This window comes from Hyla sarda, chromosome 2 (genome assembly GCF_029499605.1).
Source record: "Hyla sarda isolate aHylSar1 chromosome 2, aHylSar1.hap1, whole genome shotgun sequence".
NCBI lineage: Eukaryota > Metazoa > Chordata > Amphibia > Anura > Hylidae > Hyla > Hyla sarda.
This window is the reverse complement of record NC_079190.1, coordinates 11923556-11941435: the sequence shown is the minus strand read 5'-3', so window position 1 is coordinate 11941435 and position 17880 is coordinate 11923556. Positions and strand designations below refer to the sequence as shown.

Sequence of the window (17880 nt, the reverse complement as noted above, 5' to 3'; positions counted from 1 at the left end):
GATGACGGTGCCTGGGCTGGGGCTGTGCACGCTTCTCCCGGGCCCCGCTCTTTGCAGACGCTCCCTTACTCTGCAGGAGAATGCGGGGCTGAGGGCGCAGGGCAGCGTTCACACCACATCCATGAGAGCGGCATCTGGAGAGGATGAGCCAGGACCGGCGCAGCTCAGTGCAGGTAAGACACCCCCGGGAGCACTACAAGCCCCAGCAAGTTCACAACTTCTGTGCGAGCTGGGATTAACCCCTGGACCGCCGGCATGGCTTCACTAACTTCTGGATGTGACCCTGCAGGGCTTCCCTGACCCCCCTCTATACACTGCAGTAACCCCTTCGCTCCCTGCACTCATCCTATACATTGTCTAGATGCCCATTCACACACTATACATGGCTTCCTATGCGTTCCATTAACCCTATAATCCCACACTTGTGCTCTTCCCAAAAATTGTGTTAACCCCTGTGTAAGAGGCAGGGATCTGTGCCAAATATACCTTCTGTATACATAGGACTCCTGCACATGGCTGGACTATAACTTCAGTGCTAGCTGCCTATACATTGTATTACTGTTCCTGTAGAGTTCTTCCTATACATTGTATTAGTCTCTGTAGAGTTCTTCCTATACATTGTATTAGTCTCTGTAGAGTTCCCCCCTATACATTGTATTACTGTTCCTGTAGAGTTCTTCCTATACATTGTATTACAGTCCCTGTAGAGTTCTTCCTATACATTGTATTACAGTCTCTGTAGAGTTCTTCCTATACATTGTATTACAGTCTCTGTAGAGTTCTTCCTATACATTGTATTACAGTCTCTGTAGAGTTCTTCCTATACATCATATTACTGTTCCTGTAGAGTTCTTCCTATATGTTGTATTGCAGTCTCTGTAGAATTCTTCCTATACATTGCATTACAGTCTCTGTAGAGTTCTTCCTATACATTGTATTACTGTCTCTGTAGAGTTCCCCCTATACATTGTATTACTGTTCCTGTAGAGTTCTTCCTATATGTTGTATTGCAGTCTCTGTAGAGTTCTTCCTATACATTGTATTACTGTCTCTGTAGAGTTCCCCCTATACAATGTAATACCGTTCCTGTAGAGTTCCACCCTATACATTGTATTACTGTTCCTGTAGATTTCTTCCTATACATTGTATTAATGTTCCTGTAGAGCTCCCCCTATACATTGTATTAATGTTCCTGTAGAGTTCCCCCCTATACATTGTATTAATGTTCCTGTAGAGTTCCCCCTATACATTGTATTAGTTTCCATAGAGCTCCTCCTATACATTGTATTACTGTTCATGTAGAGTTCCCCCTATACAATGTATTACTGTTCCTGTAGAGTTCCTCCTATACATTGTATTACTGTTCCTGTAGAGTTCCCCCTATACATTATATTCCTGTCTCTGTAGAGTTCCCCCTATACAATGTAATACCGTTCCTGTAGAGTTCCACCCTATACATTGTATTACTGTTCCTGTAGATTTCTTCCTATACATTGTATTACCGTTCCTGTAGAGTTCCACCCTATACATTGTATTAATGTTCCTGTAGAGTTCCCCCTATACATTGTATTAGTTTCCATAGAGCTCCTCCTATACATTGTATTAACCCCTGATACTACACAGGGCTCTACTATCTTCCTTGGCCTATTTCCTATACATTGACCCCTGGTCAGCAGGCAGGCAGGGGTTATTTCTGTGCAGACCCCCCCCTTATTCATCCCTTCGGGTACATTCACACACTTTTTGCCAGTTAGTGAATAGTCGCCGCAGTTTGGCCGCAGCCTGTGAGTGTCGTCTTATCTGTTCTTGTATTACTAACATCTGTATACACTTTCTATATGCCACAATTAACCCCGGCATGGCGCTCAAGCTTCATATACATTGCATGTGCACACCTCTATGTACAAGGAGTGATCCCCTCAATCATATACATGGCATGTACACACCTCTATGTACTGTGATCCCCTCAATCATATACATTGCATGTACACACCTCTATGTACTGTGATCCCCTCAATCATATACATGGCATGTACACACCTCTATGTACTGTGATCCCCTCAATCGTATACATGGCATGTACACACCTCTATGTACTGTGATCCCCTCAATCGTATACATTGCATGTACACACCTCTATGTACTGTGATCCCCCTCAATCATATACATTGCATGTACACACCTCTATGTACTGTGATCCCCTCAATCATATACATTGCATGTACACACCTCTATGTACTGTGATCCCCTCAATCATATACATTGCATGTACACACCTCTATGTACTGTGATCCCCTCAATCATATACATTGCATGTACACACCTCTATGTACAAGGAGTGATCCCCTCAATCATATACATTGCATGTACACACCTCTATGTACTGTGATCTCCTCAATCATATACATTGCATGTACACACCTCTATGTACTGTGATCCCCTCAATCATATACATTGCATGTATACACCTCTATGTACTGTAATCCCCCTCAATCATATACATTGCATGTACACACCTCTATGTACTGTAATCCCCCTCAATCATATACATTGCATGTACACACCTCTATGTACTGTGATCCCCTCAATCATATACATTGCATGTACACACCTCTATGTACTGTGATCCCCTCAATCATATACATTGCATGTACACACCTCTATGTACAAGGAGTGATCCCCTCAATCATATACATTGCATGTACACACCTCTATGTACTGTGATCTCCTCAATCATATACATTGCATGTACACACCTCTATGTACTGTGATCCCCTCAATCATATACATTGCATGTACACACCTCTATGTACTGTGATCCCCTCAATCATATACATTGCATGTACACACCTCTATGTACTGTGATCCCCTCAATCATATACATTGCATGTACACACCTCTATGTACTGTGATCCCCTCAATCATATACATTGCATGTATACACCTCTATGTACTGTGATCCCCTCAATCATATACATTGCATGTATACACCTCTATGTACTGTAATCCCCCTCAATCATATACATTGCATGTACACACCTCTATGTACTGTAATCCCCCTCAATCATATACATTGCATGTACACACCTCTATGTACTGTGATCCCCTCAATCATATACATTGCATGTACACACCTCTATGTACTGTGATCCCCTCAATCATATACATTGCATGTATACACCTCTATGTACTGTAATCCCCCTCAATCATATACATTGCATGTACACACCTCTATGTACTGTGACCCCCTCAATCCCTCTTATAATCAAAGTCCTGAAATGTTGTTTTACAGTAATTTTCAGTGTTTAGAAGAAAAAAAAATGGTGTGTTCATAATCGTTATTTTATTTTTAATTATTATTTTTAATTCCATGCGTCTCCTTCCTCCTCTGGCAGCTAACAGTATAGTCCTCTCTTGCTTGCCCTGCAGATGTTGTCTCCTCAGCTATAGGGCCAAGACTCCTTTCCTGCCAAGTTAAATGGATTATACAGCATTAGAAAAACATGACTTTATTTCAAAACCAGCGCCACCCCTGTCCTTAGGTTGTGTGTGGTATTGCAGCTTAGTTCCATTGAACTCGCTAAAGCAGAGTCGTGATACCGCACACAACCTAAGGACTTCTATATAAAAAAAAAAAATCTTAATCCTTCCAGCACTTATCAGCTGCTGTATGCTCCAGAGGAAGTTGTGTAGTTCTTTCCAGTCTGTCCACAATGCTCTCTGCCGACACCTCTGTCCAGGTCAGGAACTGTCCAGAGCAGGAGCAAATCCCCATACCTCTCTTGCTCTGGACAGTTCCTGACCGGGACAGAGGTGGCAGCAGAGAGCACTCTGTCTGCCTAGAAAGACTACAACTTCCTCCAGGGTATACAGCAGCTGATCGGAGGATTGAAATTTTTAAATAGTATTTGAATAATTTTCAAATCTGTTGATAAATTATTTGAATGGGTTATCCAGGATTAGGAAAAATAGTCCTATGGTTGTGTGTGGTATTACAAAATAGAATAAAAGTTGTAATACCACACACAACCTGAGGACAGGGGTGGTGCTGTTCTGGGGGGGGGGGGGGGGGGGGGGGGGCAATTGGCAGCTTTAAAGGGGTTATCCAGGAAAAAACGTATTTTTTTTTTTTTTTTTTATATGTATCAACTGGCTCCAGAAAGTTAAACAGATTTGTAAATTACTTCGATTAAAAAAATATTAATCCTTTCAGTACTTATGAGCTGCTGAAGTTGAGTTGTTTTCTGTCTGAGTGCTCTCTGATGACACCTGTCTCGGGAACCGCCCAGTTTAGAAGCAAATCCCCATAGCAAACCTCTTCTACTCTGTGCAGTTCCCGAGACAAGCAGAGGTGTCAGCAGAGAGCGCTGTTGCCAGACAGAAAAGAACAACTCAACTTCAGCAGCTGATAATTATTGGAAAGATTAAGATTTTTTTAATAGAAGTAATTTACAAATCTGTTTATCTTTCTGGAGCCAGTTGATATATACATAAAAAATAAAAATAAAAAAAAGTTTTTTTCCTGGAATACCCCTTTAAGTCAGTGTTTCCCAACCAGGGTGCCTCCAGCTGTTGCAAAAGTACAACTCCCAGCATGCCCGGACAGCCTCTGGCTGTCCGGGCATGCTGGTAGTTGTACTTTTGCAACAGCTGGAGGCACCCTGGTTGGGAAACAGTGCTCCAGACTGAGAGTTGTAGTTTTGCAACAGCTGGAGGCACCCTGGTTGGGAAACACTGCTCTACTAGTTACCATTTATTCCCCAAGTACACTGCACATAAACATCTACTATCTTGTGCTCTGTACAGTCAGACTATGCAGGCAGGTTGGGCTCTATCTCTCTCCTTTTCCCACGCAGCATTATAACCCAACCCCTCTATATACACAGAGCAGACGTGACCTATGGATTCTCCTTATATAACCCAACCCCTCTATATACACAGAGCAGACGTGACCTATGGATTCTCCTTATATAACCCAACCCCTCTATATACACAGAGCGGACGTGACCTATGGATTCTCCTTATATAACCCAACCCCTCTATATACACAGAGCAGATGTGACCTATGGATTCTCCTTATATAACCCAACCCCTCTATATACACAGAGCAGACGTGACCTATGGATTCTCCTTATATAACCCAACCCCTCTATATACACAGAGCAGACGTGACCTATGGATTCTCCTTATATAACCCAACCCCTCTATATACACACAGAGCAGACGTGACCTATGGATTCTCCTTATATAACCCAACCCCTCTATATACACACAGAGCAGACGTGACCTATGGATTCTCCTTATATAACCCAACCCCTCTATATACACACAGAGCAGACGTGACCTATGGATTCTCCTTATATAACCCAACCCCTCTATATACACAGAGCAGACGTCACCTATGGATTCTCTTTATATAACCCAACCCATCTATATACACAGAGCAGACGTGACCTATGGATTCTCCTTATATAACCCAACCCCTCTATATACACAGAGCGGACGTGACCTATGGATTCTCCTTATATAACCCAACCCCTCTATATACACAGAGCAGACGGGACCTATGGATTCTCCTTATGTCTGGAGTCTTCTGAGTGTTTGTAAATACCATTTGTTACTTTGTTTCCAGTTGTTTCCCTTCTGAGTGATACAATATTTACTCTTGTTTCATAATATCCCAGTGTTCTATGGTGACAGCTCAGCGCGGAGGTCCTGATTGGGGAAATGATGGGTGATGACCCCTCCTAATCTTTATTATGATTATTTGTATTTTATTTTTTATGCTTATTCTTATTTTCTTATCCTTATTTTTAGAGATGAGCATAACTCCAGTAATTCGATTCGTCACGAACTTCTCGGCTCGGCAGTTGATGACTTTATCCTGCATAAATTAGTTCAGCTTTCAGGTGCTCCGGTGGCTGGGAAAGGTGGATACAGTCCTAGGAAAGAGTCTCCAGCCACCGGAGCACCGGAAAGCTGAACTCATTTATGCAGGATAAAGACTGCAAACGCCGAGCCGAGAAGTTTGAGACGAATCGAATTACTGTAAGTTCGCTCATCTCTACTTATTTTATCTATTATTAATAATATGAATGATAATAATATAATGATAAAATTAAGAAAAATTATAATATAAAATTGATATAAGAAAAATGTAAATAATGAGAAAATAATAATGAAAAATTATAATTGATATAAGAATAAAAAAAATAAAAAAATAAAAATAAAAAAATAATAATAATAATAATAATAATAATAATAATAATAATAATAATAAATTATAATTAATATAAGAATAATGAAAATAATAAAAAATTATAATTAAGAATAATAAAAATAAGAAAATAATAATAAAAAATTATAATTATTATTTTCTTATTTTTATTATTCTTATATTAATTATAATTTATTATTATTATTATTATTATTATTTTTATTATTCTTATAATAAAAAATTGTAATTAAGAATAAAAATAAGAAATTAATAATAATAAAAAAATTATAATTAATATAAGAATAATGAAAATAATAAAAAATTATAATTAAGAATAATAAAAATAAGAAAATAATAATAAAAAATTATAATTAATATAAGAATAATAAAAATAATAAAAAATTATAATTAAGAATAATAAAAATAAGAAAATAATAATAATAAAAAATTATAATTATTATTTTCTTATTTTTCTTCTTATATTAATTATAATTTTTTATTATTATTATTTTCTTTTTCTTCTTATAATAAAAAATTGTAATTAAGAATAAAAATAAGAAATTAATAATAATAAAAAATTATAATTAATATAAGAATAATAAAAATAAGAAAATTATAATAAAAAATTATAATTAAGAATAAGAAAATTATAATAAAAAATTATAATTAATATAAGAATAATGATAAATTATAATTGATATAAGAATAATAAAAATATTAAGAAAATAAGAATAAAAAATTATAAAAATAAAATGTCTATTATTCATTATTTCTATTAGTATTTAAACATGTACAAATATTATTATTATATAAAATAATATAACATAATTGGAGATATAATATTATTATTATTATTATTATTATTATTAATAAATTATTTCTAGAAAGTAACCATAGTCAAAACTTACCAATTTATCATAGACCTTCGATTACCTGATCATTTTTGATGGGATTTAGTGGAACATGGATTGAGCAAGCTGGAGTTTCCGACACTTTCCCCCAGAGATAAGCGGCTGCTTATACCTTCTATTATAGTCCCTGTAGGTCAGTGGTCTTAAACCTGCAGACCTCCCAGATGTTTCAAAACTACAACTCCCAGCATGCCCGGACAGCCAACGGCTGTCCGGGCATGCTGGGAGTTGTAGTTTTGCAACATCTGGAGGTGCGCAGTTTGACGACCACTGCTGTAGGTGTTATTGGGAGGGTCATAGGTGATGGCTGTGCATATGTCTCTGTTCACACGTTCAGGTTTTTAATAACAATAACTGAATACTTGGATTTGAACAGAGAAGTCCCAGTTTTCCTCTGTGTGGTCTAAAGCGGATCCCATGATCAGTAACAGGGGGTCTCGTATAATGGACACTAACTTTGTAATATTCTTATTGGTTTCCTGCGCCAACGCTCTCTCTTGCCTGATCCTTTGGTCCGTAGCCATGTCAGGTGACCGGGGCGGGTGATGATGTACCCACCCATGGTGACCCATTACAATTACTGCATGATAGGACTATAGAGATTGTGACCGCTCAGACCAGAGGGCAGCAGCGCAGGGACAGCATCAGGCGAGTGTATCTAAATTTTATAAATGTGTGGTGGCCCAGTACGGGAGGTGTTACCCCGAACCCTTGCTGTCCTGTCAGGCAGCATCCCTACAGAGTCCCCTGGGACCCCTTGCATCTGTCCCCCCGTGTAAATATGTGTCTAATGTATTATACCATGTAATGTGTTCAGGAAGCGTTGTCACTTTAAGACTGTTTATCATGTGACTTGTCATGTGATTGTTACCCAGGAGCTTCTCTCTCTTTCCTTACAAGTCTTTGCTGAGGTAAAGACGAGTCCTAGAGAGTCCAGAGTCCTAGGAGCCTCAAGTCCGGTCTGCAGCCACAAGTAACCACAGTCTCAGTATTATCAGTCAAGTCAGTCACAGTCACCATTTGTCAAGTCAACGTGGCCTGCATTAAATTGACCCCATCTATTACAAGTCCCAGCAAGCCCTTAAGGTCACTGGTCACCTCCTTGGGCCCTGGCTGAACTGTATAGACTGTACCATCTGTCTACCCTCAGTAAAGCTACTGTTGTCCGTAACTTGGCGTCGGAGTCATTATTGCCCCCGTGCCTAGCCCAGGATCCAGCGGTATACTTTCGGGTGGTATTGAGGATAAACCACACCCTGGCGTCACGAATACAAGGGGTTAATGCCATCTGCCTCTAGGGTAACATCTGCCCTCATCACACCCCATTACAGTGTGTGTGTGTATGTATATGTATATGTGTATGTGTGTGTGTGTGTGTATATGTGTATGTATGTATATGTATATATATATATATATATATATATATATATATATAAATAATATCTTTTTTTTTTTTTGTAACATATATATATATATATATATATATATATATATATATATATATATATATTATAAAAAATATATTTCCAATTTTGGGTATATTTTTATTTACTTATTTTTTTTAAATTTTTTTTAGCGCTGCAAACCCCATGAACTTCCCCTTTTAAAAAAATGTTTTTTTTTAAAGAGCATTGTAATACTTAAAGGGGTTCTCCGGTGCTTAAACATCTTATCCCCTACCCAAAGGATAGGGGATAAGATGCCTGATCACGGGAGTCCCGCCACTGGGGACCCCCGGGATCATGCACGCGGCACCCCGTTTGTAATCAGTCCCCGGAGCGTGTTCGCTCCGGGACTGATTATTGGCGACTACAGGGCGGGCGGCGTGATGCATGATCCCGGGGGTCCCCAGCGGCGGGACTCCTGCAATCAGGCATCTTATCCCCTATCCTTTGGATAGGGGATAAGATGTTTAAGCACCGGAGTACCCCTTTAATTCGCTTTCGGAATTTGTTCTTTAAAAAAATAAAAATAAAAAAATAAAATTTCTAATTATTTATTTATGTAATTTATTTATTTTTTTTACTTTCCTTTAGGACAGTGTTTCCCAACCAGCACGCGCTTCTCCATCTGTTGCAATACTACAGCTCCCAGCATGCCTGGAGAGCCAAGGGCCTTGAGATATGTTCACACAGGTTGTCTAGGCATGCTGGGAGTTGTAGTTTTGCAACAGCTGGAGAAGCGCACGCTGGTTGGGAAACGCTGACTTGGTGAATGTTTTACACAGGGCTTCAGATTTGTTTCAGATTTTACATTCCCTGTTGAGGTTAATTGGGGAAAAAATCTGCAGCAAATCTGCAGCATTTCAGTCCTTGTGTGAACACCCCCCTATAGGTTACATGTACAGGATCTGCTGTTATTGATATGAATGCAACTGAATGGATTGAACACCGCAGCAGATCCTGTACATATTAAAGGGGTACTCTGGTGGAAAACTTTTTTTTTTTTCTCTAAATCAACTGGTGCCAGAAATTGTAATTTACTTCTATTAAAAAAATCTTAATCCTTCCAGTACTTATTAGCTGCTAAATACTACAGCGGAAATTCTTTTCTTTTTGAAACCCAGAGCTCTCTGCTGACATCTCTGTCCATTTTAGGAAGTGTCCAGAGCAGCTAATGTATGGGGATTTTCTCCTACTCTGGACAGGTTCTTTAAATGGACAGAGATGTCAGCAGAGAGCACTGTGGTCATGATTAGAGATGAGCGAACTTACAGTAAATTCGATTCGTCACGAACTTCTCGGCTCGGCAGTTGATGACTTATCCTGCGTAAATTAGTTCAGCCTTCAGGTGCTCCGGTGGGCTGGAAAAGGTGGATACAGTCCTAGGAAAGAGTCTCCTAGGACTGTATCCACCTTTTCCAGCCCATCGGAGCACCTGAAAGCTGAACTAATTTATGCAGGAAAAGTCATCAACTGCCGAGCCGAGAAGTTCGTGACGAATCGAATTTACTGTAAGTTCGCTCATCTCTATTCATGATGTCAGCAGAGAGCTCTGTGTTCCAAAAAGAAAGGCATTTCCTCTGTAGTATTCAGCAGCTAATAAGTACTGGAAGGATTCAGATTTTTTAATAGAAGTCATTTACAAATCTGTTTAACTTTCTGGCACCAGTTGATTTAAAAAAAAAAAAAAAAAAAAAAAAAAAAAAAAAAAAAAAAAAAAAAAAGGAACCATAAGGGGAACAATTATCGCTCCAGGGTGGGCCTGGAAACGGCCTGCTTGTGGTCAGACTTAGGCCAGTCCGGGCATGCTGGGAGATGTAGTTTTGCAACAGCTGTAGGCACACTGTTTGGAGACAACTGGCTTATGCCAATGGAGCCGATGGTTTTTGTTACATTTCCATATTTTACCAGTTTTTGCCAGACAGTGACAGTAATCTATGGCAGTGTTTTCCAAACAGTGTGTCTCCAGCTGTTGCAGAACTACAACTCCCAGCATGCCCGGACAGCCAAATGCTGGGAGTTGTAGTTCTGCAACAGCTGGAGACACACTGTTTGGAAAACACTGATCTAAGTTTTGCAACATCTGGAAGTCCGCAGGTTGAAGACCACTGCTCTAGGGCATGCTGGGAGTTGTAGTTTTGCAACAGCTGGAGGCACCCTGGTTGGGAAACACTGTGCTAGGGTGAAGCCAGACCAACTCTGCTCTGCTATGTTTGTATTTGATTTAATCTAGGGCCTGCTGGGAGTTGTAATTCTGCAACAGCTGGAGACACACTGTTTGGAAAACACTGATCTAAGGATTAGCTGTGCCCAAGAGCTGTGTTAGAGGCATCAGATACGGTGGTCTGTAGGTTGTGGGCATTGTGGGAGTTTTTCCCCTTACTGGGAGTGTGTGTATATATGGACAGAGATGCCAGCAGAGAGCACGGTGTTCCAAAAAGAAAACCTTTTCCTCTGTAGTATTCAGCAGCTAATAAGTACTGGAAGGATTAAGATTTTTTTAATTGAAGTAATTTACAAATCTGTTTAACATTCTGGCACCAGTTGGTCAGACTTAGGCAAGTCCGGGCATGCTGGGCGATGTAGTTTTGCAACAGCTGTAGGCACACTGTTCGGAGACAACTGGCTTATACCAACGGAGCCGATGGGTTTTTGTTACATTTCCAATTCTGTTACCAGTTTTTGCAACACAGTGACAGTAATCTATGGCAGTGTTTTCCAAACAGTGTGTCTCCAGCTGTTGCAGAACTACAACTCCCAGCATAGGGTGGTCTGTAGGTTGTGGGCATTGTGGGAGTTTTGCCCCTTACTGGGAGTGTGCGCGTGTATATAGGGAAAAACCTTTTTGTGGTTAGTTATTTTATTTTTTCTCCCCTATTTTGTGAGTGGAGTTGAAATTGCCACGGCTGCAAGTAATTTGATCAGTAGCTGCACAGTTCTCGCCCCCCCCCCCCCCCCCCCCCCCCTGTCCTCCTCCTCCTCCTCCTTCCCCGCTGCCCAGCGACTGCCCACAGCTGCCCAGCAGGTCTCTGGTAAAACTTTTTGGAGAAGTCGAGCCGCTCCACAACTTTGCCATATCTACTGTTTTTGTTTTTGATTTATTTATTTATTTTTTTTGGGAAAGTTGGTGGCCGCTCTCTTGAGGCGTTGTGCTGATGATACAGATGTAGCAGAGCTGAAGGTGTCATTTGACTTTTTTAAAGGCCGTCATAATAGCAAAATGTGCCGTATTATAAAGTACTATAGGGCCTGGTTGGGGAAACGTCGTGCCAGGGTGCAGCCTGTTCAGCTCTGCTACATCTGTATTTGGTTTACTCTAGGGCATGCTGTAGTTTTGCAACAGCTGGAGGCACGCTGGTTGGGAAACACTGTGCTAGAGTTGTAGTTTTGCAACAGCTGGAGGCACGCTGGTTGGGAAACGCTGTGCTAGGGTGAAGCCAGACCAACTCGGCTCTGCTCCATCTGTATTTGGTTTACTCTAGGGCATGCTGGGAGTTGTAGTTTTGCAACAGCTGGAGGCACACTGGTTGGGAAACACTGTGCTACAACTCCCAGCATGCCCCAGAATAAGCCAGATACAAATGTAGCAGAGTCGAGCTGGTCTGGCAACTCTGCTCTGCTACATCTGTATTTGGTTTACTCTAGGGCATGCTGGGAGTTGTAGTTTTGCAACATCTGGAGGTCCGCAGGTTGAAGACCACTGCTCTAGGGCAAGTTGGGAGTTGGGGGGGGGGGGTTGGGGGGGGGAAGCCAGACCAACTCGGCTCTGCTACGTTTGTATTTGGTTTACTCTATGGCATGCTGGGAGTTGTAGTTTTGCAACAGCTGGAGGCACACTGGTTGGGAAACACTGTGCTACAACTCCCAGCATGCCCCAGAATAAGCCAGATACAAATGTAGCAGAGTCGAGTTGGTCTGGCAACTCTGCTCTGCTACATCTGTATTTGGTTTACTCTAGGGCATGCTGGGAGTTGTAGTTTTGCAACATCTGGAGGTCCGCAGGTTGAAGACCACTGCTCTAGGGCAAGTTGGGAGTTGGGTTGGGGGGGGAAGCCAGACCAACTCGGCTCTGCTACGTTTGTATTTGGTTTACTCTATGGCATGCTGGGAGTTGTAGTTTTGCAACAGCTGGAGGCACACTGGTTGGGAAACACTGTGCTCGGGGGGGGGGGGGGGGGGGGGAAGCCAGACCAACTCGGCTCTGCTACGTTTGTATTTGGTTTACTCTATGGCATGCTGGGAGTTGTAGTTTTGCAACAGCTGGAGGCGCCCTGGTTGGGAAACCTTGCTCCAGGCTGACTGCTATTATATACGCTCTTGATACATTGTACCAAACCCTCAGCTCAACAGTGCAACTGGCCATGCAAGTTAAGACAGGACATTTTTCAAATTTTTCCCATTTATTTATATATTTATATATATATATATATATTTAATAATTTTTTTTTTTTTTTGTCAAATTTTACCCAAACCTATTGCAATAAAACTGGACAAAAATACAGCAAAACTCATCATGACCTGAGAGGTTCTTACAATGTGTATACACGGGTGCACGCTGCTGTGGCAAATGCAAAGTATACAAAAAGAAGGTTGCAGCAGCACTCTTGGTCAAAAAAGTGAGGCTCGTAGCGTACTTTTTGATCAAAACGTGTCCCCCCATCCACCACGTGGATTTCGGATGGGACCCAAACACTCATTGATCAAAAAGTGCGCTACGAACCTCCATTTTTTTTTTTTTTTTAGAGTGCTGCTGCAACCTTCTTTTTTGTATACTTAGTATTTGAAACAGCAGCGTGCACCCGTGTATTAGGTGGTTGTGCTGGCTATTTTTGTTTTTGCTGTGCAATTTAGGGGGAGCGGCACCCCCTCTAGCCGTGCACCCCTCCTTATTCACAGGAGGTGTTTTAAAAAAACATTTTTTTTTTTATTAACTGGTGCCAGAAAGTTAAACAGATTTGTAAATTACTTCTATTAAAAAATCTTAATCCTTCCAGTACTTATTAGCTGCCGAATACTACAGCGTAAATTCTTTTCTTTTTGAAAAAAAAGAGCTCTCTGCTGACATCATGACTACAGTGCTCTCTGCTGACACCTCTGTCCATTTTAGGAACTGTCCAGAGCAGCATACGTTTGCTATGGGGGATTTTCTCCTACTCTGGACAGTTCTTAAAATGGACAGAGATGTCAGCAGAGAGCTCTGTGGTCATGATGTCGGCAGAGAGCTCTGTGTTTCAAACATAAAAAAAGAATTTCCTCTGTAGTATTCAGCAGCTAATAAGTACTGGAAGGATTAAGATTTTTTTTAATAGAAGTAATTTACAAATCTGTTTAACTTTCTGGCACCAGTTGATTTAGAAAAAATAGTTTTTCGCTGGAGTACCCCTTTAAATTGTTAGTGGATCCAGCATATCATCCAGTCAGAGGCCGTATGCCCAGCAGAGGTGAGTGGAATAAGTGTTGGGGTCCCACGGTGGTGGATGGGGGACACGTTTTGATCAAAAAGTGTGCTCCTTCTTTTTTGTAGAATATAAAATATATATCAATAATTAAACATTTTTTAAATGAAATAAAAAATAATTAACAATGATAATCATTATGATGAGTGTTCCCATTCACTGGCAGCAAGCAGAGATCTTGAAAGTGGTGCAGAAAAGAATGGAATCACAAAAAAGTATATTAGAATGTTGACATTTTTATTTATTTATTTTTAGACTTTGTAAAAGTCAGTTGGGGGGGGGGGGGGGGATTGGGCTTATACTTCCCCCTCCCCCGGCCCTTCCCCTGTTAGTCATTAAGTGGTTAATGGTTACATTGTACTTTTACAGGTATATCCACACTGAGTAATCTCATGAGTGTATTCCGCTTCGCTCATCCTAAATGACGCCAATTTCTCAATGGCGAACCTTATTGCGTAAATCTGCGCGCTCCCTTATTCCGGTTCCAAGGCTGGAGCGCTACAACGCCATTCTCTAGCCTTGTTGGTTTTGTTCTCCCACAGCTGCCGTCCCCAGAGCATATTTCTACCATTACAATATTCCCCAAAAATCTGCTTTTTCATCTGTTCCGGACAGCGGTGGCCACAAAAGAGGAGGGAGGTGGGGGAGGGGGACTACATCTCTCAGCGTAGACCGCGCCATTCCATTCCGTTCTGTGGAACGTTGTTTTAGGACTGTCCTTTTTAAGTAGGGGGGGAAAAAAAAAAAAGTTTGCCAAGTGAAAACTCAACTTTTCCAAACCCCTGAGAGTCAGGTCTGCCTGATTATTTGGGAATACTGAGATATGATGTGTAATCTGCTCCTATTTGTACGCCCGACTGCTGCGAAATCTGTTGCTGCCATATAAATAAATATTTTATTATTATTATTTTTAGCATTTTATTATATTATTGTTATGGTGTTGTTGGTGGTGGTTAGAGATGAGCGAACTTACAGTAAATTTGATTCGTCACGAACTTATCGGCTCGGCAGTTGATGACTTATCCTGCATAAATTAGTTCAGCTTTCCGGTGCTCCGGTGGGCTGGAAAAGATGGATACATTACTAGGAAAGAGTCTCCTAGGACTGTATCCACCTTTTCCAGCCCACGGGAGCACCTGAAAGCTGAATTAATTTATGCAGGAAAAGTCATCAACTGCCGAGCCGAGAAGTTTGTGACGAATCGAATTTACTGTAAGTTCGCTCATCTCTAGTGGTGGTCTTGGTGGTGTTGGTGTTTTGCTGTTTTATTATTGTTAGGATTATTATTGTTGTATATTTATAGATATGTGAGAATATGTCCCTTAACTGACAGCAAGCAGAGATCTTGAAAATGATGACGAGCTGAGATTCGTAGCTGTATATAAAAGTAGACGACCCCTAAAAGGATCTTTGTGTCTCTCTTCATCTTATAGGAGGTGTCCACGTTGCACAACCCCTTTTCAGTGGGGAAACCATGTTCTTCTGGGATCCTCCGGCCATGAATACAATAGTGGGGTGTATGGGGGGTGATGGTTTTGGGATCCTCTGATCTGTGCGGCCTCCTTGTGTCTTTGAAGACCCTTGACAATGTCTTCCCTCATGTGATCCGCTCCCCATCTCCTCCTCCCCCCAGGGTGGTAAATTCTGTGCTGTAGTTGAGGATGTGAGTGGCGGTGGTATATACCCGGAGGGGGACATGGGGGTCGGGTTGCAGTCATTCATGTGGTGATGGGTTGTGGAAGTGTCGTCTCGGAGTAATCCCTGACCGTCCGCCATCCCCCGAATCTGCTAAATATATAAGCGGAGTCTTCTCTGTTATGGGTGCATCATTGTTTTCGGTCACTAGGCGCGGCTCGTAATACGTAATATACGTAATAAAGAAATGGCCTCCAGATGTGGTCTCCAAACTGTGGAGCTACTGGATGGGGGGGGGGGGGGGGGGGTGTCTCCAAACTGTGGAGCTATCAGATGGGGGGGTCTCCAAACTGTGGAGCTATCGGATGGTGGTGGTGGGGGGGGGGGGGTCTCCAAACTCTGGAGCTACCGGATGGGGGGTCTCCAATCTCTGGAGCTACCGGATGGGGGGGGGGGGGGGGGTGTCTCCAAACTATGGAGCTATCGGATGGGTTTTTTTTTTCCAAACTGTGCAGCTACCGGATTGGGGGGGGTCTCCAAACTGTGGAGCTACCGGATTGGGGGGGTGTCTCCAAACTGTGGAGCTACCAGATTGGGGGGGGTGGTGTCTGCAAACTGTGGAGCTACCGGATGTGGGGTCTCCAACCTGGAGCTACCGTATGGGGGGGGGGTCTCAAAATTGTGGAGCTACCAGATTGGGGGGGGGGTCTCCAAACTGTGAGCCTCCTGGATGGGGGGGTCTCCAAACTGTGGAGCTGCCAGATTGGGGGGGGGGGGTCTCCAAACTGTGGAGCTTCCGGACAGCTGCCTACCAGATGTTGCAAAACTACAACTCCCAGCATGCCCGGACATCCGTTGGCTGTCCGGGCATGCTGGGAGTTGTGGTTTTGCAACATCTGGAGGTCCACAGTTTGGGGACCACTGTAGAAGATGGAGCTCAGGTACTAATTGTCATTGAAGAGATACAGTGATGAATGGACACCAGGCAATGCTCCATGGGAAAACCATATGCAAATTAGCTCTCCTTCAGAAGGAAGGAAACCAATACCAAACCAGAGTCTCTCCCTAAAATGAAGAGTCCCCCTTCTCTGTCTCTAGGCAGCCATTTTGGGATTCTTGTGCTGCTTGGCTGGAAAGACGCCTTAGACACAGCTCGGGTGGACGAAATTTGTCCATAACTGTTCAAATTATTATTATTTTTTTTTTCCTTTTTAAGAAGTTTTTCTGAAATGAATGGTTGCTATAGGCAACAAGGCCAGATTTCCTGTTAAACAGTAGTAAAGTGCGACGCCAGTGTTTGGAAACTTTTAACCCTTATCCACAGGATTGAGGATAAATGTCTGATCATGGGGTGGGCTGTCCTTTTGGGACCCCCCGCGATCACCAGACCAGGCCCAAATCTAGTGTGGGCTGACAGGCCAATTCTTTAAATGGAATCTGCTCGGAAATGCGTTGCCATCTATGGAGGCGGCGCATTCCCAAGCGGTCCTAGCGCCGACCTATGACCTGGCGTCTGCCACAGACAACATTTTCCGGCTGGACATTGTGCAAAATGTTACCCCGTGTGTACAGGGGCTTTAAAGTCAAAACCTGTCTCTTGTTGCCCATAGCAACCAATCACAGTACAACTTTCACTTTTCAAGACCACTATAAAGACCGGGTTTACAAGAAATATCGCAGCGTGTTTTACTTTACACATACATTTTTTTTTTTTTTTTGTCCAAAATCGGTAAAAAATTTTTTTTTTTTTTTACCCCCAGCCATTTTATTTATTTAAAGACAAAGATTATAGACGAAAATGCGCAAGTAAACTAAAATACACAACAAAATTTTCTAAAGTGTTAACCCGGCCTGAATCGTAAAGGCTGCGACAAACCGGTTTTTCTTCTAGGTACTTTCATAACTCTTCCCGTATGTGTTTATGGTGCTATTATGTTATATAATTCGCCGCATAACAGCACTATATATATATATATATATATATATATATATATATATATATATATATATATATATATATATATATATATAATATTATTTTCAAATTTGTTATTATTATTGAGGAGGCATCTGTGGTGTCCCGGTACCGTGTATGGTGGTCCCCAAAGTCAGAGTAACTACACTCGGGTAGGGTCCCCCAGGTGGGACAGCCCCTAAGTCGCCGCTCCTCTATTCTAATTCTGTGATGTTTACATGTACATATTTAATATAATAGTATA

At 41.6% G+C, this 17880-nt stretch overlaps 1 protein-coding gene across 1 annotated transcript in view; it reads left to right on the top strand.

Moving 5' to 3' along the window:
• Positions 1–9: 9 nt before the first annotated feature.
• Positions 10–17880, top strand: part of TSKU (tsukushi, small leucine rich proteoglycan) — a 43894-nt gene continuing 26023 nt past the window's right edge. The window contains exon 1 of the mRNA XM_056560301.1: positions 10–173. Within this exon, the coding sequence (XP_056416276.1) occupies positions 122–173 (52 nt within the window). The 5' untranslated portion in view covers positions 10–121. The remainder of the gene's footprint in view (positions 174–17880) is intronic.